Source organism: Anas acuta, chromosome 9 (assembly GCF_963932015.1).
Source record: "Anas acuta chromosome 9, bAnaAcu1.1, whole genome shotgun sequence".
NCBI classification, from domain to species: Eukaryota; Metazoa; Chordata; class Aves; order Anseriformes; family Anatidae; genus Anas; species Anas acuta.
This window is the reverse complement of record NC_088987.1, coordinates 6,388,869-6,412,382: the sequence shown is the minus strand read 5'-3', so window position 1 is coordinate 6,412,382 and position 23,514 is coordinate 6,388,869. Positions and strand designations below refer to the sequence as shown.

The window sequence follows — 23,514 nt, the reverse complement described above, 5'->3', positions numbered from 1 at the left end:
ACATGAAAAGTGAAACAGCAGTAGCCACGGGACACTGAAATGTTTATGTAATTAATGTAAACCATGATATGGTTCTCCTCCTTTTATTCAGGGTGCTCGTGACTCAGCTCTCCCAGCACTAAGTCTATCAATTAGAAATTAGTAAGTAACTGCTGAACCTCCAAGCAGCCTCCCTCTGAGGCACTCCTGGGCCTAGCGCTGTGGCCTAACGCTGACAGGCAGCTGAGTGCCACATGGCTGCATGCTCAAAGCCCTTCTCGGCACAGCACGGCCAGGAGGGAGATGGAGGGAAAGAAGAACAAATATTTTAGGTTCAAGATAGGAGCAGCTTAATGAAGGAAAAACCCAAGGCCATGAACAAGCAAAATGAGAAAACTGTTATTCTCTACTTCCCATCAGCAAGCGACACGCGGCCACTTTGTGGCAAGCAGGGCCTCACTACAGGCCGCAGTTGCTCAGGAAGACTGATGCCATCATAGTGCGGGCCCCCCCTTCTCCTCCCCTTCCCCAGCTTTCATTGCTGAGCATGATGCCGTATGGCATGGCCTGTCTCCTTGCTTGGTTTAGCTCAGCTGTGCCAGCGACATCCTCTCCCCACCTCTTGCCCACCTCGTGGCTTGGTGGGGCTGGAGACCCAGCCTGGACACTGTGCCAGCACTGCCACGGGACTGGGGTGCCACCAACACCCTTCCAGTTACCAGTGCAAAGCACAGCACCATGTGGGATGCTGTGGGGAAGTTAACTCCATCCCAGACAGACCTAGATACGTGGATCATTTTAGAGGTTTTTTTCCCCCCCAAACTCTGGCAATGTCCTCCTTTACATTCCTCTGCCGAAGCAGTGAGGAGACTCCGCTCACAAAGTGCTGTGTATAACCACTGAGCAACTTCCAGTGCTCTTGGAACAACTTTCCACTCCATTATCACACATGCTCTGTTCCACAGGAACTGCCTCTCTACAGATGTTATGGAGTATGTGAATGTACACAGACAGCTGTCACAGACCAGTTAACTTCTATATGGTAATTTCATACTGCTTCTATGTTTTCAACAAACATAATAATTACTACAATGCTTCCTTCTGAAATTGTTATACCTCTGCCCATTCATATGAACCGATGTTCCCAAATGACGTTCCGCCCCAGGAGCAGAAAACAATGGTCCGGTCAGGTCGCCAGCCTCTCTTGACCTTCAACATCAAAGCCTGTATAAATGCTGTAATGATAGCTGTACTACTGGCCCATTCTTGCCCACTGGAAGTATTCAAACTGCTGTGATGACTACCAATTAGGACATATCTGTCTGAAAAATAAAGAAGAAATAAAAAAACAACACCAAAAAGAGAAAATCTTACTTCTGGATACTAACATTAAAAAAAAATAATTACAAAGGATGAATTTTATTAGTAGTCTGTAATGTCATTAATACAACAAAATGCTGTCAACAGAAGTTTATACGATCACGTGCAAGACAATTGTACAATATAAACATATAAAACTGTGAATAACACTTAAAAATGAACTAATAAGTATCTATACTTTCCTAATTTCATCTCTGTGCCCTCTCCTTCACTGTTTTGCTTACTAGTCTCCCCAGCCAGGACTTCATATAGATAACCTAATAAAAGTTCCATGCTTTATTAGAGTGTTCTTGAAAAAAAAAAAATCAAATAAATAACCAAGAAACACTACCTTAAATACATATTAGTGTCCAAAAAAAAAAAAAAAGAAAGAAAACAAAAGATGTGGTAGTACAACGAGAAACATGGAGAAAATGCATAGAGTATTTGCACTCCCTCACCTGGAAGACTGTGTTCAGTGCTCACCACCCTATCTCAAAAAAGACATTGCAGAAACAGCAGTTGAGAAGCTGGTAACCAGAATGGTTAGATATCTGGGCTTAGACTTCCAGGTAAGGTGACATTGAAAAGACCTGGACTGCAGGTTTAGAGAAGAGACACGACAGAGGAATAAAGATAATGAATGATATAGAAAGGTAAGTCAGACCTAGCAACTTTGATGATACTGGAAGAAAGTATTTTATAAAATGAAAGGCATTAGGTTTCAATCTGAAATAAAGAACATGTATACAGTTATTCAGAGGAAAAACAGAACAAAACAAATCTCATTCAGAGAAATTAAATGAAATCTTCATCTCTCAAAGCTTCAAACAATATCCAAATACTGACTCTCAAGTGTAAAGAACCATCTTTTATTCTGAAAAGATGATGTGGTATGAAATGACATGAACTACTAGCGTGACTGACGTGTTTCAAGAAGTCTACACAGAGTTCTGCTGAATGACTTATTCAGCTATTAGATGTGTATGAAATGAATTCATGATGGGAACCTCTTTGAAGGATTGCCTATTGGGTGTGTTCTGATATAGAACTAGACTTTCAAAGGCACGCTTTCCATATTTCAGGACATTGACAGAGAACAGGAGAACAGTTATTAAGTGATGCCAGATCAGCAACAACCTTCGGATGTCACATGGGTTCCAAGGACTATACAGAGTTTTGGTTTCCTGTTAGTTCTCTATCCAAAAGAATTCATTCTTCACTGATGTCAGTACACTGGACTGTAGCAATACAGGGAGGTGGCAAAATATCCTCACTTTATACTGATTATAAAATTAAATATCTACTCCATGGGGACTTTTTGCAGTGACTGCTGCCTGGAAAGATTTCTTTAACTGAACACTAATATCCTTTGATTATAAAACAATTCTTGATGATATTGAACTTTTACTGGTTTTGTTCAACAAAATACATGGTGATGTTGTTTTATATGGTATTGAAAATGCTTTACTAATAGGGGAGCTGCTATGTATCTGTAATATTTTCAGTCAACTGCTTGAGGGGGAGAGGAGTGTATAGGTATGTAAATGAAAATTTGTTTCTTTAGAGCAAATACGCAAAATATAAATCTAACTGTACAAAATGTAACAAAATGTAATCTAATATATAATTAGACTTGTTTGTTGCATCATGAGAAGTTCAATCATAGATTGCAGTGATGGTGAAAAGTCACAGGATCTTAAACTTCCTTAATGTTAAGCAATTGGGAACAGAAATGAATAGAAAGTCCTTAAGGGATTCTGAATTATTAGAGCAAGTGCAGGGTGATCAGACCAGAACAACTCTTGCCCCTTATTAAATCTCTTCAGCTTGTGAATAGTGAGTATGAAGGGAAATGTTAAGAGACCTTATGAAAAATAGTATAGGACATTTTAATGGAAAAAGCTACAAACAGCAACTTACTGTAGGAGACACCAGCTAAATGAAATGGAGTATAACATAACAGCTGGTGCCGCCTTTGAAATTCTTCATCTTTGCACATCTCTCTCTTGAATAGACACAATACCCTGAAGCAAGTGACTATGGGAAAAGCATAGGAGAAAGGATGGCCATGGTTACAAGAGGCAGCTGCTGTCCTTTCTCATAATCATTTACAGAAACAGGTAGAGACAGATACCATGTGGTAAGAAAAAAAAAAAAAGAGAGAGAAAGAAAGGACAAGATGTGGAGAAAAAATATCCATTACTTTTGAAAGTGACAAGATGGGATAGTGTTCAGGGTAGTGACAGGCTGGACAACGGGCATTTATCATTGAAAATAGTGACTTTACACTATCTTCTTGTTATACAGCCCATTTTCAATCATGTTCTACAAAATCAATGTTATGTTTTTGAGATTTTTACATGCCGCCAACAATCACATTCTTCTGCACTTAAATCTTTTAATGTCTTGGTCAAATAATATCACCACTACATAGGTGGGTGAGCGTGTGTGCACATTAGGATGCCTTAAAAAAAAATATCCAAACTGAAAAACAAAAACCACTCTTGGAGATGCTCTCCAGTCTTTCATTAAGCTACACTGAAGATAAATTTGGTTTGTTCTCTGCAATCCTGGGAACATAAAGGTGAACATTCCAGGTACGTGTAACTACTAAAACCCCATCAAAATGACAGAGAATCAATGCCATGAAAACATCAGATATTCTAACAGTTGACAGGGTGTAGCTATAGCAACAAGGAAGAGTAAAGAAACAAATGAAGGTTTAATTCATCCTGAATGAAATGTTGTCCATGGTGCATTACACGCCTCACTTTTATCTACATTCGCAGCCAATTTCTATGACCTTTATTCAGCAAGATATTATGGGGTAAACTGTTGACATGTGGGTATTCCTATTGACTTCCTTTGGATATATACACATAGAGTTAAGCATATACCAATTTACCTTTAAAAAGTAGCTCCTTACTAAGAATGCAATAATAACGAGTAGAGAAGATAAATAATTTATTAAACAGATACCAATGCATTCTTTTTCTTATTTGTCTCCATTCTCTTTCACAATGCAGTAGACAACGTGTCTAAACATGACAGTTACTACCTTTCAAATTCTTTGACAGCTATTTGCAAAACATTAGCAACAGTAGACTGGTAACTTCAAATTATTCTACAAAATTAAATCCTTTATTGAAATTAAATCCACTGTGCTGTCTACTTTCTATCTTGCGTAAAAAAATACTAATCTGGTAAAAAGTGTAGCACTGAGCCCACACAAAACTTAGTCGTTATTTCACTAGAAGAGATAAACTGTAAAGCTACTCTGTCTCATTCATTGCATCACTTAGCAGATTAAATGACTAGACTGTAGCTAAATTTGCCTCCTTTCTTATGAAGCTAATAAAAGAGCACTAATCAAGGCAAATGTGACGGCTGTTTGGATGATGATGTGGTTTGTCCAGTACGTATTGTATTGGGCCAACAACACTTTGCAGTATGTTAAGAATCAGCAATAGTGTTCATTAGTGTTGCAGAAACCCTTGAACTTTCAGGCAAGTTCATTCACAGACAGAATAAAGTCAAGATGATCTTGATCCCTATGATGTTCTGATTATGTTACCTATATACGGCACCAAAGGAGAGAGGGGGGTTGTGTTTTATATCACAATTACATTTGGAATCTTACTGTTTAATTCTTAAGGCATGCTGAACTAATTATTATTCATAGAATTGTATACAACTAGCTTAAGGCATGATTCTAACACAAAATAAGGCTGCAGAAATTGTGATTAAGAACTTAGTCATAGATTGTACTACACTGTAATCACTTTTAATATTAGATTCTTAACTAAGCCAGGGATCAGGCTGCCCTGCACCCTGGTTTCAGTGAGACAGTTGAGTTACCCAGTGATGTTGTGGATTTGAATCATAGAGTTTCATTTTATTTAACTCAAAGTTCTGTTAACATCATCAATAAAATCAAAGCATTTTCTAAAATTGTATAGACAGCTCACGTGTTAAATAAAATCATGTTATACAACATATTTTAAAATTAAAACTATCAACATAGCTATTGGTATAAAATACAAATATGGTCTACAAGTAAACTCTGGTTGTTTCATGAAAATACTTTCATTGTAACAATAATACCTCCTGAGATCATTCTGTGTTTAACCCATATGTTCTGTTTTCTCACAAATCAACTCACAGACTACAAATGCCTTCCTCTATAGTAGCACATTATGTGGCAAAGTAGAACTGTGACCCCAGCTATGACTCCCAGTCATTGTGAAACAAATAATCAGTAGAAATGATAAGGGGCTACTTACCAGGAAACACAGTTCCTTTTAAATATCCAATAACATTAGAAATTGTCCTGTATGTTGTGACTGACTGAATATTCAGACTGATTATTTTTTTCTCTGTCAAAAGATAAAATGAAAAAAAAAAACTAAGCAAATGTTAAACTGTTGTTTATTCAAGCAAGAAATCCACAGGCCACAGATATAAGTCTCTCCAACAACAACAAAAAAGAGAAAACAAAGAAAAAAGGTAATAAAGAGAGATAAAAGATTAAAACATGACATAATACAGTATTTTCTTAGACACATTTTAGCAGTGGGGATTAAAACTAGAGTCTCAGAAGATGTTTCTGCTCCTTGAGGAAAAAGAACATTCAATTCACCCAATAAATGCTGCCAGAACACAGTAGTAACAAACAACAAGAAAAAAAAAGTAGGATTTACATAATCCTATGATAAGGAAAGTTGTCTTAATCTTCATAGGTTTCTCTAACCTAAGCCCCCACCCAAGTCAGTCTTTCTATAACATCCACAGAATTATACCTGTTTTACATTACATTATTATGGAAATAAACAAATGAGCAAACAAACAAAAAAAATAGCAAGAACATAAAAAACTGTGTGCTAAATTAGAAAGGAAAAGTTACACCTTAGCATTACTAATCACTATACCAGCATAGCCTTTGGTGATGTACTTGTGAATTTATGCCAACAGACAGCTTAGCTGGTATCGGTTGAAGAAATGGTATAAATACAAGGGCAAAAGATTCCAGAAGCTGCCAATATATAAGACTTGCCAAAATAGCTATGCCAGTTAAGACTGTGGCACAGGATTAAGCCAGAGAAAAGTAAATATCTGAGTTAATATAGTTTTAAAAAACATACAGTTCTTTGTTGCGAGTTCCTGCTGTTCCCTCCATCCCCCAGGTGGGACACGCTAGCCACTCTAACTCCTGGAGTTTGTGGCAAGGTAACAAAGCATTTAACTACAGGGAACTGCAGATACCTTTCAAATGCTTTGTTTGCATTATAATAGACTGTATTAACATTCATCTCATCTGAAAGGTCATAACTTCTATCTGAGAAAAGCAAAAACGTCTTAAAGTGCTCTAACTTAAATGCTAGCAGTGGTCTGACAACAGGCACTGAGTCCTCCCAGTCCTTTGGGGGGTCCCTACATCCAGAGCATGTCCCCAGCCCCATGGCAGACCTGTGTTTCAAGACAATTGAAGCACAATTTGGGCTGGCGTTCCTTTGGTGTCCGCATCCTGACTGCCACAGACCAAAATTAAACTATTCCATGGACCACTCTGCTCTCTATCACCTAAGCTGTTGGCCTCCCCAGGACATGCTGCTACCAGTTTGTTTCTGGGATTTCTCTCCCGAGATATGTAGAATAATCAAGCAGGGAGTTTCCTGCAACATGTAAAATAAAAACTATGCATCTCTATGAAACTTTTCTTCAGGGTTCATTTGCTGGTACTTCAGCTGGTAAATTTACTTAAAAATTCTCTTAACATAAAATTCAGTATGTTTTCATTCACTATTCGCTGATATTTGAGAAAAGCAAAACAACAGCTAGGAAATGTTTAAAAAATAAAAGCTTACCAAGAATATTTATTTTATTTTTTACTCAGACAAAACCTTCTTTGTTAAAAGTAGAAACAGCCTCCATGTGACAACTCTGTCTTTGCTAGAATGTAACAGCGAAGAATATGAAAGCCACCCACAGTTCATTAAAAATAAACCACAGCACATTACTTTGCAGTAATTAATCATAGCAACTTAATATTTTGATCTGTCATGGATACGTTTGGGTTCAAGTTCTAATTAACTTTTACAGTAACTTACATCAGAAAGAAAAGTCTATTTACAGCATGTGATGATGAATTGGTTGTTCTATAAATCTACAGATATTATTATAGAATTTTATTAAAATATTTAATTAAAAAATATTAATCCAGAGTGCTTCCAGCACTGTACTGTTACCTGTTTAACTTTTTCAGTTGTTTAAAAAAATCTGAAAATAGCTCATGGCATGTGAGCCATTGTATTTCTTTAGGCCCCATTTGAAAAATAAGATAAACCCTTTCGAAGACAAGTGGCAAAGTTGTCTTTCCTTAATCAACACCAGCTATGCAGTGTTCAACTCACAAAGAAGAAATAGAAAATTATGTCCTGGCAACACACATATTGTGGAATCAGATAGTGAAGTTAATAGTCATGTAATACACTAGTCAGCTTAAAGTGACTTGGGCTTAAAGGCTCAGTACCACCGGATGAAAAGGCTGAAAGCACTCTTTGGAGAATACAGCAGAAGTGAAATTTAATCCCCTTTTGACAGTGCTGACAACAAACATCACTTCCCTAATGCCATATTTTAAAGGTATTGACATTTTTTTTCTTTTTTTTCTGTATTCTCTGGAAAACTATGAGGAGACTTTTGCTTAAGATTATTCACTTTGAGTTTATGTAAACCAAAAGCTATGACTGAAGTAGAAGCACAGAAAAGTATTTATATTTTGTCCGTATTTTTGATCTGTTTCTTTAACTTGAAATCTGTACATTATCTCTGGGCAAATGACTATCTTCTCTCCAAATTACCTATTTTAAAAAAGTCATGGTTACTTCTCTCTCATTTGACTCACAGTTTTAGAACTACAGAGGAGCTTAAACTAAGTAGTCTAAGAAATAAGTTATGCTTTTTTTTTTCTTTTAAACTTTATCCCACACTTACACCAACATAGAAGCAAGTGATCTTGAGATTAACTTTCAAACAAATTAGTTAAATTTCTGAATCTTGCTCATGCTAAGCACTTATATCAACCTCTTGTCTGATCGTTCTTGTAGTACTCGATTTTAAAAAAGCTTCATTAGTCACTCAGGTTTGAAAACTGAACTCATTTGACCAAACTTTTGCTATAAACACATAAAAATTTGCCCATATGCACATTTAACTCAAGTGCAGAAGCATTAAATACTAACTGAATTCAGGTATTCCAAAAGCACAATTCTTAGATCATACAAACAGAAGCTGTTTCAGAATACCAAGGAAACAAACTATATAGAATAATTCCAAATCAGTTTTTAACACGTATATAAAACCAGCTGAAATCAGCACAAACCACACCTGAATAAAAATATGTCACTTTGAAATCACAATTGAAATAACACATTGAAACATCACCAAACTTCCAGAGCCACGTTATTTTAGGGCAGACAAATTCACCTGGGGTAGTCAGGATAAAATTACATTCAACATGTTTCTTTTTCAAGTCATTAAGAACCTTTATGTCAAGCTCTAATAACTCAAGTGCCAACTTTCTGGGCACACACTACCAAGCTTTTCAGGCCTCCCTGAAGGCTAATAATTTGCTTAATAACAAAAGCTACAGTTTTCATAAAGTTACCCGCCCCAAGACCTGAGGCTTTAAGGTAATATCAAGTATCACAGAGCATGATGAAACAGTAAGAACTAACAACACTCAATTCAGAAACACCATAACTGATTTACCTATAATGGATAATCAAATAGATTACAGATTTCTTTTATTGGTGATACTGTACAGAATAATGTGGACTTGTACATAACATTTAGAATATCCTGTTAAACAGACCATTTGATGCAAATACGTTAAAATGCTTATATACCAGTAGATTTTCCAATCATTTGGAAAAGTGCTTCATTTTCATTAGACAGTTTCTAGAGAACCTGAGTAAATTCCAAACTACTGCCATATTAGACTGTATAGTTATGATGTTTTTGAAATCTTACTTGATTTTGAAAAACGTATTTTAGATAGTCCATAGTATTTCATCACAAGTCATTTTGAGTACCAAATCTTTTCTACTTTGTATTTTAAATTGATTATCAATTAGGTTCAAGTATAGGTCTTTAAATGAAGAAAAGCACTTAATACTCAAAATACTCTAATTGCCCATTTTTTGAAAAAGTTCATGGGAGCACATAATTTTAGACAAGTGGGGATTAATGATGACACACCATAATAAAGAAAAAGCAAATCTAATTACCAACTTCAAGTACCACAAAACTAACAACTGACTTCAGTTCCCACTCTACACTTTCTAGGTTCTAAGTATCCCATATATCTCAGATGTCTCTCTCCATACCCTTCCACTCCCTCTGTCACGTTATGTCTCTTGAAAACTGCAAGGCTAAGGGAATAAAGAGGCAATGTGAGAAAACTATATATAAATGTTTAATCATTACTGATGAATCTGCTGCTCAGCTTTTTGAAACATACTGATGAGAGAATGATGATCATTTTATTCTAACAAATTTTTAGCCAACCAATCATTTGAATTGCACATTCATCTCTTTTGACAGATAAATGATGAATTCTACGTCAGAAGTGAAATCTTTCTCTTAAGCTTCTTCCAATCAACAGGAAGACTGCAAATTGAGCCTTCACTGTTCTCATATGCCTCTGTTCAGCACATTCTCTTTAGTTATTATTATTAGATAGTTATACAAGATTTCTTATCATGAAAGCAGTCTTTTATCTCTTCTATTAAGGCTGCTACTGAACACTTCAGCAAACTATATGTTCCAGCATATAGAATTATTTCAAAGCACAATATATCATAAATGCATTACAGAATTAAGCAAGGCTTGTTACTATAAAGCCACTTTACTCAATAAATTAAGACTAAAAAATAAAAATAAAAAATTGCATGTGGTTTATTGTGGTTAAGAAGCGTTACACGAAATCAGAAACAAGTTGTGATCACCCAGAATGAGAAGGACATGGGTTAGTTCTTTCTAGACTGCCAGACTGCATAAAAGTAGAATAAGCTGTCCTTTAGGTGATTCTACACTGCAGCCTCCAAACAAGCTTTTTTTGAGAAACAGACTCAACAGAGCTTTTTCTCTTTCTAAAATGAGTTTGCCAGCCCATTCGTGCCTTACATTACAAATTTCAGCTGTTGAAAACCCGTATGCTATTAGCAACCTTCACACATCCTACTTGGAATGGTTAAGCTCTTGTTCTTCCAAAAAAGCCCTTTTCCTGCTTATATCATCCTTGTTTACTGGTTGCGGGGAAAATCAGCTCATCTTTAAAATATCTAATCAGCCATACATGGAGAGCAATACTTGTCTTGATAACAGCAGCTTAAGCCATGAAGCACGAGGTCTTGCTGCCTTTCCATTTGATATGTATAACTACAAATGTCAACACAAGTCATAAAATTAACCAACCTATTTTATGTCTTGTTTTATTGTATTCCTATTCCACTGTGACTTTCCAAAAGCAATAAACAAGTGATACAGCACATATATGATAGTACAATGGTTGCCCTGAAGATTTGCTTTTACCATTTTCATCACTGTACTTAGTGCAGGATAAGTGGCTACTTTAATTTGCCTCTTCCCTGCCAAGACCATTGCTTTATATCAATTAAAATAAACAGGCACTATAATAAAAGGCACAAGGCACATTTTTTTTCTGCATTTTTTTTTAATGGTGAAAGATAGACTATTGCAAACAACAAAAAAAAAAAAAAACAAGAAAGAATTACTAATTATATATGCATTTCTTCTGGAATGTTATCTGGAAAGTGTTTCTCCCTTCACTGAAACACTGTGCATCATCTTTGCTGGAAGACTCTATTCTCACTTTTTTTTCCCTCACAAAAGCAGTAAGTTTATTCAAGCTATAATCTGTATGACTTTGCTAATAGCATTATCTCGGAAGAGATAAGCTGAATGCATTCTTTCTTTACATCTAGCTCTATTCAAGGTATTTCATTCTTATCATGATGACTGTTTTCCTGATGAAATTTGAACAAAAAGATGCCTGAAGGTCCAGACAACAACACATTGTTTATTCTATGGCAGATACAAATTAAGGAACACAGAAAGACACATCACTGTTTAGAATTATAGTATTACCTTAGAGACAGAAAAAAGATACTGCTCCTGGTGCCTTAATGTTTAAGTAGTCCGACTAGGCCTAACAAACAAAGGAGTGCAGCCCTAGTAACATCTCCCTAGTGAAGATACCTAAAGACAGTGGGATTTCTTTAGTCAATAGCAAGAATTAGAGCTTAATGCCTTACATTAAGAAGGAGACTTTGTACTCCAGATATTGACTTATTTGCTGAAAGCTGGCAAATGAGATCATTTCTGAAAGTTAGACCTAACTAGAGTAAGGTTGCTAAAGATAAAAGAACAAATACTTTTTTTTTTTTTTTTTCATGGCTCTCTTGTAGTAATTCCCAGATATCTATCACCCCTTAACACAACTTCCATCTATCAGTTTTTGGGAGCAGAATTTTTATTTTTTATAATCTCTTCTAGAAAGCAGCTAAGCAAAGCATACTCATAATCAGCTACATCTTTTAGCTATACACTGCTAGAGAAAACAAATTTGGAATACCTGAAGACAATTTCATTTTTAGGAGAAAAAATTATTTAAAAATTATTACCTGTACTTGGCAGTTGAAGGGGGACACACCTATCTTTTTGGATACTGTTCTCAGGTACAGAAATGATTTTTTTGGCAAGTACTGCAGAAATTGGTTGCACTAACAATGTTGTGAGGTTCAGTCGATGTTGTCTGTAGCTTCCATCTTAAATAACAAAAAGAAAACAGCAATTTAGTGAATTACAATTAAAGATTTCTACATAAGGCCTAAACAAAATAAAGTAACCCAAACATCTACAGTACAGCTCAAGAAATCTGGATTTAGATAATCAGCCACTATTTTGTTCTTACCTTACCGAAAAAATTTCCTTCGAGAACACATACAACAAAATTACATATAGACATTAAAATGTGTAGGGAATAGTTCCACCAGAAAGAAGCTTGTCAGAGTTCAAGCAGATATTAGATTGTGACTTAAGAAAAAAATGAAATCAGTGTTTGGTTAAAGGAATCCACAAAAAATAGAATTACTGATCAGCAATAACTCAAGTCTCAAATACAGTGTTACTGGGAAAAGGCAGGTGTTTAAACTGCCTGAAATCAAATCCAAGTATCTACCTGCATGAAATGATGCTGCTACATATAAGGTTGTTTGTTTTGCTGCAGATTTGGAATATTACAGATGTTTAAATACTACAAAAGTTGTGCTACTTAGCAATACACTGTTTAAGGGGTGGGGTATCACACCAAAAAAGCTTTTGTGAGAACTCCGAAAAGAAACACGCCACAGAGGACATGTGCTGATGATGTATGACAGCTTGATGAGATGTGCTTCCTTGCATATACCCAGAAGCCTGAAAATCTGAATACACACCCTCTCCTTTAAAGAATACAGTCTGATCTAAACTATTTCATAAAAAGCATTGAAATTAATATTAATAAGCAGTTTAAAGAAAAACATAAGGATTACTTTCTCTTTGCCAGACATGTATTATAAGAGTATTTATATATAACAGACAAGTATTATAAGAGTATTTTGTTTTTAGGAGATATGAGCTAAGCTATCTGCATCATGATCAGGACTTAAAAGTAAAAGATCCAAGACCAATCTCCCCAGTAAAACACAGTTCATACTGAAAAATTTTGAGATTTCCAGAGCTACTGGTTAAAGCACAATCTTCCAGTCTTTTTTTTAAGTAGTTATGGGCTTGGTCTGGTACCAAGGACAAAACAGTGTAGCTCAACTTCGCAAGGAAACCAACATATTGGAAGAACTTTGTGAGGTTCTCACTTGACCTTTCTCTGCTGGATGCCAGGCTCCTTGGAGAGCATAGTGCTTTCGGGATCAGTGAGCTCAGCAAATGCTTTGAGAATAATTTAAAATTGAGATTTTGCTTGTAATTAAAATTTTGTTTTATAGCAGTAAAATGATTTAAGCAGCAGACTTCCTTACTATGTGCAAATCTAACAATCCAACCATGCCAGGCCTAAAACTGGTATTAATTCAAGGAGGACTCTGGAGAACATGCTGGAATGTAGTTAGAAAAATATGCTAATCAATTCTTAAATTTATTTTGGGCGCACAAAATGGTAATCTTTAGAAAGTTTCTGACACAGAAAGTGAGGACTATACTCCTACTTTTCCAGTGACTCAGGTTGAGGTTTTATTTGGACTAAATGGACAGTATTTCATCACTATCTGCTTATTAAAGTAACTCTCTGCCAGAATCTGATAAAACAAAAAGTTAATAAATAAAACTGTCTAAAAAGTTTACTTATAAAATTCATTACAGTAATTCCTTCTATGACCTGAAACACTGTTTTAATGATCTCTCCAAAAAATTTACAGAACAAAAAAGTAAAGTCTGACTGAACACTGAACCATAATTGTATATACCCACATCTTTGACTTTCTGCTGCATTAATAATAGAGCAGTATTAGTTTTGAAATATCTGAAGTGAATGGCTCATTAATTTTTCACCTTAAGCCTAATGGAAATTTGACAAACAGTTTTATGCTGGGAATAGAAACTTCAAGCAGGACTTCACAGAACACTATGAGAATAAATTATAGCATAAAAGACAGAATAAAGTGCATTTGGTCAAATAAGATGGCTCTGTCATTCAATTGCCTGGAGTGAACAGTTCAATGCATTTCTGTGGAAGAGGTAATCTGCCATTTATGCATTCCCAGCATATCTTCTGCACTGCCCTTTGTCAACATTTGATAGTGTACAAACCACAACCAAAACAGAGACATAAAAACTGACACATCATAAGCATTTGAATCATTTGTACATGGAATGTATAAACCTTCACACTGCTTTGCTGAGGTATTCAACAGCCGATAGGCTTCCACTGAATCTCACGAAGCTAGTCACAACGATCTCTTTATTCTTCCCTGGTTTATCTGTGGTTTATCTAACCACATGCCCAAACTGAAGGGACTGCGGAGTACTTATTCCAGGGAGATGCCACCAGTTGATCAGTGGCTCTAGGTACTAAAACAGCATCACTATTGTCAATCGTAATTCTGCTGTGCAGCAGCTATTTTGCTGCACCTTCAGTGACAGCTGTTTGCAATGCTGTTCATGAGCAGTACTACTAATAGAGATATGACTCTCTCATCAAAAAAACAAAAAAAAAAAAAAAACACAAAAAAAACACAAAAACAGCCCATCACACTTCCAATTAATACTGCTAGAAAAGGCTTGCACTGTCACATCGTTAGTGCAAGCAAAGATGGCTTTTTTTTTTTTCTTTCTCCTGCTATTTTTGCACCTTGGTCTTCCAATGAATAGCTCCAGAAAGCCCCACTTTCTCATAAGGCAAGTCCCAATGACTTTCTGTATATTTTCCAATGGCATTAGTATGAGTATAGTCATACTTACACCAAATTGCAGGTTTGGGTTGAAGGATATTTTTAGAATTCAAATCCAGTCCAACCTCTTACACAAAAATGTTCCCATCTGCTACAGCTTGCAAACTCACTGAGTGCAGTAATAAGATTTTATTTTTTCCTTCTCCTTTCTAAATTCACTCTTAGAACATAGAAGGAAAAATAAACCATTTCTGGCTGTCCCTTCTTGCTGTAAATTGATATAGTGAGAATGATAATCCAGAAAAAATGATGATGTTCTCCTCCAAGCACTTAGGTACAGAAAAATCTGGGAAAACTCAAATCTGCTCAGTGTTTGGATATCAAAAGTCACATATATTATTTTCTGTACATAAGTCAACTTTATAGCTCCTCCTCTATTTCTCTAAAGCAAAGAAAGTAATGTTTTATGGAAACTGGTATTCTGACTTATGTGTACCAAAAATGGCACTGATCACCCTATGACACTTAAAGCAGAAATAAGAATGTTTTTTTGTTTTTTTTTATTAATGGGCAGGAGGGTAGCTTAAGATCCGGAGGGTATCTTGGGAGATATAAGCTCAAAGTATCAGCATGGATGAGAAAAGTAACTGGTGAAGGAAAATGTTATCAAGATACCAGCACAACCTTGAGTAGACATCTATGGAGTAGAAGTGGTAACAAGTATTTTCCTGTTATGTCTTTATCCGGTTCTCTGTGAATTATCCACCTGAACTACAATGTGAAAAACGTCAATTTAAAAGTACATTGCTTCACTAGTCATTGGTATTAATATGCAGGAAGAGAAAAACATTTGCCTCTCTTCTGTAAAAAACATTAAATAAAAATCTTTGAAATTCCGTAACCAGGGACTTTAACAGCCGCCACAACTTAGGACTTGCAAAGCGGCTTTACAGGCAATGAAGTATGAGATGATGAACTGTTCTGCCAATTACAACAGCATTGTGGCAGCTTGCATTTCATGATGCATGATTCTGTGATTCGCAAATGGACAAGCAACGCTTAAAACTATGTACAGATTTCAGATATGGATGAGAAAAAAGTTGGCATCTGTGAAAGGTATATGCACATAACACTGAAAATACACAATGTAGGTGCAGTCAGGATCAGCCAGAAAGAAAACAAGTTACTGAGAGTATTCAGAGAGCACCTGAAAAACATTTTAAAATGTTTGTTCACGCTGGTGATGGACAAACAGGTTTGTTTAAAAACACTTGAAAAGCTTTCACACTCTTATCACGTCAAAAGTTAAGGAATTTAAAAGAAAAATATATGACACAACCTGAGATAAACTCCCAACAGTTAACAAGACTTATCAATACTTAGAAAAAGCAAACAACATACCTATGTTGCTTTACTTAAAGCATATTCACTGCATTCTGTTTACATAACATTTAATCAATGGAGTGGATGCTAATCTGGGTATATATTACCCAAGACTGTCTCCTTGAATAGATTTGTGTTGTCCTTAAAAATAAAACTACGAATTTTACAGCTGATATGAGAAGAAAATATACCTTCAGAATCTACTATCATCTTTTCCCCTTCCTCTCAAGGACATGTGCGTAATCAATATAAAAGAAAAAAAGCTACTCCCCTGTCTCTTTAAAAATCACTTTGTCTTAATGCCTACTTAATGTACTTTAAACATTCTGTCAGTCTTGTTTCTCGTTAAGATAAATGTGTTGCTTTTTGATTCCATTTATTTTGCAAAAGCAAAACTGCTTTGACACATTGATGCAAAACCATCTTATTACTCCCCATTCCCTTCTAAAAATGTTTAATAAATATGGCAAGAATACAAAAAAACAAAACAACAAAAAAACATTTTTTTTCACAATGCTCTCATCACTTTGAATACCCCTTTCCACTTAGCTTGTTATAGTGACTAATCATTAAAATGACAAGTAAGTGGCCAAAATATAGCAAAATTATATAACATTTCTTTTAAACCCATTGACATGGAAGTAATTTTTTTCCTTTCACACGTCCTGAAGTGGTGTCACCACTAAGTCTTGAAAAGGGAAGAACAATTCTTCCACATATTAAAAGCAGCTAAAGCATATTCTTATATCCTAGCAACAACACAAAACAGAAGGGGAGAATTACTGCATAATCCTAAGTGTTAGTATCAGACATATACTTCAGCTTCTCATTATTTTAAAAAATCATTCTCTTAATGTAAAACTTGCATATCTTCAAGTCCATGTTTGAAATGTACTTATTTGTTCCCAGAAAATATTTCCCAGGCTATTAACTATACTGTTACAACTATTCTTGAACTAGAATCTGTAAAGAAGCGTGTGTGTGTGTGTGTGTGTGTGTGTGTGTGTGTGTGTGTCTGTGTCTGTGTGTCTGTGTCTGTGTCTGTGTGTGTGTGTGTGTGTGTGTGTCTGTGTCTGTGTCTGTGTGTCTGTGTGTGTCTGTGTGTGTCTGTGTGTGTGTGTGTGTGTGTGTGTGTGTGTGTGTGTGTCTGTGTCTGTGTCTGTGTGTGTCTGTGTGTCTGTGTGTCTGTGTGTGTGTGTGTGTGTGTGTGTGTGTGTGTGTGTACGAGAGAACACAAATCAACAGTGGAAGCTTTTAAAACTGAAATGCAAAACATTTTGAATCTAAGTCCCAAACAAGTTATGGAATTTGTTACCAGTTTCATTGAAAAGAGCACACTTTGGTCTGTGACTGAGAGATACTTGGGTACATCCCTTCTGTCCATATGGAACAGGTTGGGTACAACCCTGGCTCATGTTTACACCCTCAGCTGTGGCTCTCCGACAGGTGAATCTGGCCTGCTCTTTTGGAACGGACACAGCAGACTTTGGATCCCTCATTCTGCTACTGCAAGGCTGGATTGTTCCCTTAAGTACTTTTTGAAATCAAGAATTTTGAAAAAATCGAAGTATGCAATGGGTAAGGTACTATGTAAGTGGCATGAAACCCATTACAAACTTCATAGCATAGAATATAGTTTATAGAGACGCTGCTCTTGACCAGCAGTACCTTACATTCACTTCCATAATGCTGTGTACCCGCAAGGTAAGAAGTGTTTCTTTTAAAACAAATGTTATCATACCTTTTAGAACTGCCTTTTCTAACTGCATTGGCATATCCTAGCCAAACCTTACACAGTTTTTGATACTGGTTTCCTTTTCCTGTCTGGCAGCAGTCCATAGTGAGAAAACCTGCAGTGACAATAATGAAGCAGCTCTGGTCTTCTGAGTGAGCAAGCAGCTTTCCTCTAGTTTACAGCTAGTTAGAGTACTTGGCAAGTAACAAGCCCTCTTGGGTTTTTCAAAAGACTGACAGAAATGCAATGATGAGAATGAGGAGTAACTGGTATCAGTCAGTGTACTTTACATTTGCCCAGAAGAATCCAGCATAACCAAAGCTTCCTCCAGGGATCCAGGTAGCCACTAAGTGCGTGCACTGACTTGGTAGTGGAACCGTGAAGTCACACTAACAGATAAGACACAAAGCACTTCCTATACGAATCATTTCACCACTTCAAGATGTAAGCAGCTTCAGGCTCTTTCAAGAGTTAATGGACTGACCCAATAGCTTGCTCCTTCGTGAAATAAACCTTGTTCTTTTACACTGGTGATGGCCACTATAGAAGAAAAAAATACCAAACATGGAAATGAGAGTCTGATGCAGGTTTCCTTCCCTTCAGTGATGATCAGGACTACAAGTAGTGAAATAACTCCCTTGTTAAAGTGATGTTTGCATCAGCTAAAATATACAGCAGGTTACATATACTATCCTTAAAATGACTGCTCTGGCTAAAAACAAGCATGAAGTCTTGTTTACCCACAATAATAAGATTTATTATTATTAAAAATAATAAAAGGCCTGTAACATTCTGCAAGGAATGGAATGGAAATAGGAAATCACTGAGAAAGCACTGAAAGTGACAGGTATAGCATACCAGCTACTTTGTTTATAGCATGCAGCTAACACTGCAATGATTCAGAATCGCCTGTTGTCTGTATATATTTGGTCAACAACATGAAGTAAAACTGTGTATACTACCTGCAGTATGCTATGCTTCTCTTACAATAATATATATCTCTGATTTATTCGTCCATATTTGTTTGAAGCTATGAAAAGTCACATTTTGACTTTGTCGTGATGACATATGGGGTCATCAAGGGGTTCTGAAGTCTCCCCCTTTTCCCACAGCTTTTTAATCATTCTTCTCTTCGCACAGCAGTGCCATTAATTGTGCCAACACGATTGTTTCAGTGGCCATATTGCGAACCAGATCAACAAATTTTGTTGAAGCTCTTTAAAGCTAGATCAGTTCCCTAACCTGTATCACAGCAGTGCTCTCAGCAGATAAATCAGCTGAGAAAGAGGTAAATCGGGACTAGAAGGTGGCAGGAATTCCTCCAAAAGGTAAGTCTCCTAAAGCCTTGTACTGTCAAACCATAATTACACAGGATATCCTCATCCTCTGAACCACAGAAATGATGTTTCTTGACAAAGAAACAGTAAAGTTGTACATCAGTTCAAAAGTTATTTACAGCTTTACAAATACCAACTAGACAAAACAAAACAAAAAAAAAAACACCACGTGCTTTCTAACTTTCTCCATTTTTTTTCCCTTTAACTTCTAGTTTGACTTGTGAAGGAGCACCATGTCACCTTACATTTAATAAAATAGATCCTGATAATCCAATCCTCACACAGAAAAAAAATAAAAAATACTTTTGTTGCTGTGTTAGGGTCAGGTTTATAAGAGAACTGGTAAATCTCTCAAAACCATGTAATAGCTGAGTGATCAGAAATGTTAATCAGAGATGTTAATCACAGGTCAGATCCTACCAGACAGATGCTTCCATGCACACAAATATGTCATCAGATTCAAAAGCAACAAGAACGTCTTTGTCAGAACAAGGACTAGTTTAAATACTGCATCTCAGGGCCCACACTGAATCAGCCTTTTGTGCATATTTTGTTTCATTCCCGCAAGGGTTTTATCAAATCAATGTATCTGTCAATATGTAATAAAATGGGAGTTTACATATGCTTTGTTGACTAATACCTCCGTAGCGATTAGATTTTAGCAGGTATTTTGGAACATTTCTGGAGTGGTGTGTGAGGTATTTACATTTATTCTGTATGGCTATTCTGACTGAAAGTAACCATTCAGGCTGCATTCTGGCATTAAGGTACACAGCTGGGTTTAAGTTTTTTGTCCTCTGTCTCCATACTGTGCTAATGAATGTCAGATCAGGATGGCCTACATTGCTTTCTCTTCACATCCCACATGGCTCTGTGGCCCCACCCGACCACATTTGTTTTTTATCAGCAAAATAGTTCTGAAGTTCTTCATTCGTAACTCTAGCTACTTAGTTAGCATTTCAGTTGTGAGAAAAATAGTAAGACAAATCCCCTTACTTTCTCCTTTGACTGCCATCTGTTAGGCTTCTCCTCAGAGAAATTAGCGAGTTTCCATCCTGGCACTCTGAACTGCAAATATGCCATCATCTGCAAAACTTATGAAAATAATCCCCGACGGAAAAGATAATAGTCTCATATAAAATTACCAGAAAAGACTGAAACATAAACAGAGGGCACTGTACAGATCTTACACGAAGGCTCTTAGTGGTCCCTAAACAAAGAAAGGAGTCTGGACAATGGCAGAACCACAGAACAGCTGAGGCTGGAAGGGACCTGGGGAGATCACCGAGGCCAAGCAGAGCCACCCAGGGCAGGCTGCCCAGGACACCGCCCAGTCAGCTTTCAAACAACTCCAAGCACAGGAACTCCAAACCTCTCTGGGCAACCTCTTCCAGCACTTGACCCTCCCCACCAATTAAGAAAAGTTTTCCAAACAAACAAAAACCAAACCTCTATCTGGATATATCTGATTCTAAAGGGCTTGCACCAAATTTAAAGAGAACTATCCTTAAATACAGAGAAGAGGAATCAACAATTTTAAAAAGACAGATTGGAATGGAAGTATTCCAAGTTCTGAATTCATTTTAAATTCATTAATCTTTCACTTGCAAGATTAGCTACAATGGATACACATTTGCCCATGTACCAGTAATAAGTTGATTACAGTTACTGAAGGTAAAAATCCTGGCAAGTCAGGCACAAATGACAGTTTTCCAGAATGAAGATATAGATGTTCTCAAGTCCTGTCATTAATCCAGTTTCTACTACGGAGTGAAAGGAAGAGCTATGCTCAGAAAATCCCAAAATTCTGAATCTATGGAAATCCTTGTTGCATGTATTGTTTTGTTTCTTGGATTACAGAACAGAGACAAACAAGCTATAATCTATTTACAGTGCTCCTAAGAGATGCAAATACTGGTATTTAATTTACTTAATAAGTTGCTTAAGTATTTGAAACGTTGAATGTGTTCATACTGACTACCATAACTGCTGAATTCAGCTTCGGAAGCCTGTTACACATACCCAAGAGAACTGGATTTTACTGTGTGCACAAGATCACATTATATGTGAGTATTAATCCAAAACTTTGGGTGAAGGAGTCCTTGGCCCTGTGTAATTCCTGAACCGCCTCTTGCAAAAAGCTTTGCATCCTTACTAAGGTAACTTACACAACTGAGCTTGTGGAACACAAGATAAGCATGCAAAATGATTGAATTTGTTGCAATACCAGAGGTAAGAAGCTAGTTAATATTTAGGCTAAAACCCCTGTAATTCAAAGACAATTGGAGTTAGCAAGATCAAAAGAAAATAAGATCATCACAAAAGAAAAAAAAAAATATATATATATATATACACACACAAAATTTGGCTATTCTTGAAAAAAAAAGTTTTGGTAAGATGGGTAGAGTAGCAGCATCATTTCAGAATATAATATTTAATTCTTATTTTAAATTTTAAGGCAATGATAAATAGAAATTCTTGCACATATTTTTGAAGAATGTCAGTTGGTCTTATTTTTCAAAGTAAGTATTTAATAATTAAAATCAGCAATTACACAAATATAATGAAGATTATTTACTGTCAAAAATAGCTTTTAAAAGTATGTAGAAAATAAGAATATTGTAACCAGCCTGAATTATTACTTAAATCCAATTTAAATGGAAAGTATCCCTTTTGATCATCTAAATCATATTTTGAAATTTATATCAAAAGTCAGAGATCATTTGACATTTGCCTTCTCTGAATTACAGCAACTCCTTACTGATGACTATTATATTTCTGCATAAAATATATTTCCTACCCAATTTAAAGAAACCTTCACAAGTATAAAAAATATGTACCCAAATCTTATTTGCCATGCGACTTCCAGCTACAGTTTGTTTTTCCACAGCTGTAAATTACCTGCATTGTACACTTACCCTTTAGAAAAAAATACCTTTGTTTGTTTTTAAACTTTTTTTTTCAGAGTTATCACACAGTCACTGCACTGTTTTTTTTTTTTTTTTTTTTTGTAGTTTTTAACCTCCATTTCACTTAGTAGAAAACTTAGTTATGTATAAACTAATGTATTCATTCGGCAGTAACCTTTTAGTGGAATTTTGTGATCTCAGGTTCTTAAGAAATGAACAGTCTGAAAAAAAATCTTTTCAATTCTTTATTGGATGAGTTAAAATAAAATACTTGAGCTGCTTTGATACAAAAGGGAACTCCTAAGTTGGTGAACCCAAAGGTTACCAATCTTAATTGATTTAAATAAAAGAATGAAACCTCTATTTTCTCTTCCTCGAATTATTTCAAAGCTCTTTTTAATTTAGCTTCCAATGTGTGCTAATAAAATTAGCATAAATATATGTTTTATATATATATATAATATAAATATAATAATAAAAAATGGGGTAAATACTTTTCCTTGACTCTTCATGAGTGCTGTATTTGTGCCTTTAGCCTTGCACAGGATTTCTTCAATGGGAAAAAAAAAACAACAGTATTACCCACATCACTCAACCATTAGTGTAAATCTAATTCAGCACTTATTTCAAAACGTCTGAAAATATAATCCTAATGTCATCTCTATTCTGATTCTATTACTTTATTGTCACAATTCAGTTTCACGGATTTTTGCCTGAAGTTACAGTTGAATGAAGTCAGTAAGCTATTACTACAACTTTACAGTAGATAATAGATGCCCTTGACTCCCTCATATTCATAGGCAAAGGGACAAACAAATATAGAAATGCAGTAGAATGCAAGAAACCAGGGAATACAAATAGAAAAACACATCGGTTATTACAACACTATGGGTCAAAGCAGTAATTTGCACAAAAGGAATGTATCACAATTGTTAATGCCATGTTATTTCATATGTTGCTCAATACTGGTAGAAATAAACAGATGCTATAATTGAAAATTCTGTTGACACTATTCCATGAAAGTGACACTTGACATATTACGTGACTACCCCTAAAATACATAACATTGTTCTTTATTGTTACAGGTACTGTATTTCATACACATGCTCAAGCTAGAATTTGCAGATGTATAATAAACTATTTTGTGCCAATAGGCTTGTAAGAAAGTTGCAATCTGTCCTCAAATATCTGTTTTCTGCTCAGAAAAAATATTTATAGCCACTCAGAGATCAAATATTATTTTTCCATGCACTCACTGCTAACAGCATTTCATTCTCAAAAATATTATGCTGTATGAGAGCACTTAAGTCATTGAGTCAGAACTGACTGAACGGTTTAGTTCT

The 23,514-nt window shown here is 35.8% G+C and overlaps 1 protein-coding gene across 13 annotated transcripts in view; it reads right to left on the bottom strand.

Moving 5' to 3' along the window:
• Positions 1-23,514, bottom strand: part of NAALADL2 (N-acetylated alpha-linked acidic dipeptidase like 2) — a 430,872-nt gene that overhangs the window by 103,336 nt on the left and 304,022 nt on the right. For all 13 annotated transcript variants that reach the window (XR_011099258.1, XM_068691739.1, XM_068691746.1 and 10 more), the window contains 3 exons: positions 12,048-12,191; positions 5,625-5,717; positions 1,096-1,301 (listed from right to left, as the gene is read on the bottom strand). Coding sequence is in view for 12 of the 13 variants with exons in the window: in XM_068691739.1 (XP_068547840.1) it covers positions 1,096-1,301; positions 5,625-5,717; positions 12,048-12,191 (443 nt within the window). In the remaining variant the exon portion in view is untranslated. The remainder of the gene's footprint in view (positions 1-1,095; positions 1,302-5,624; positions 5,718-12,047; positions 12,192-23,514) is intronic.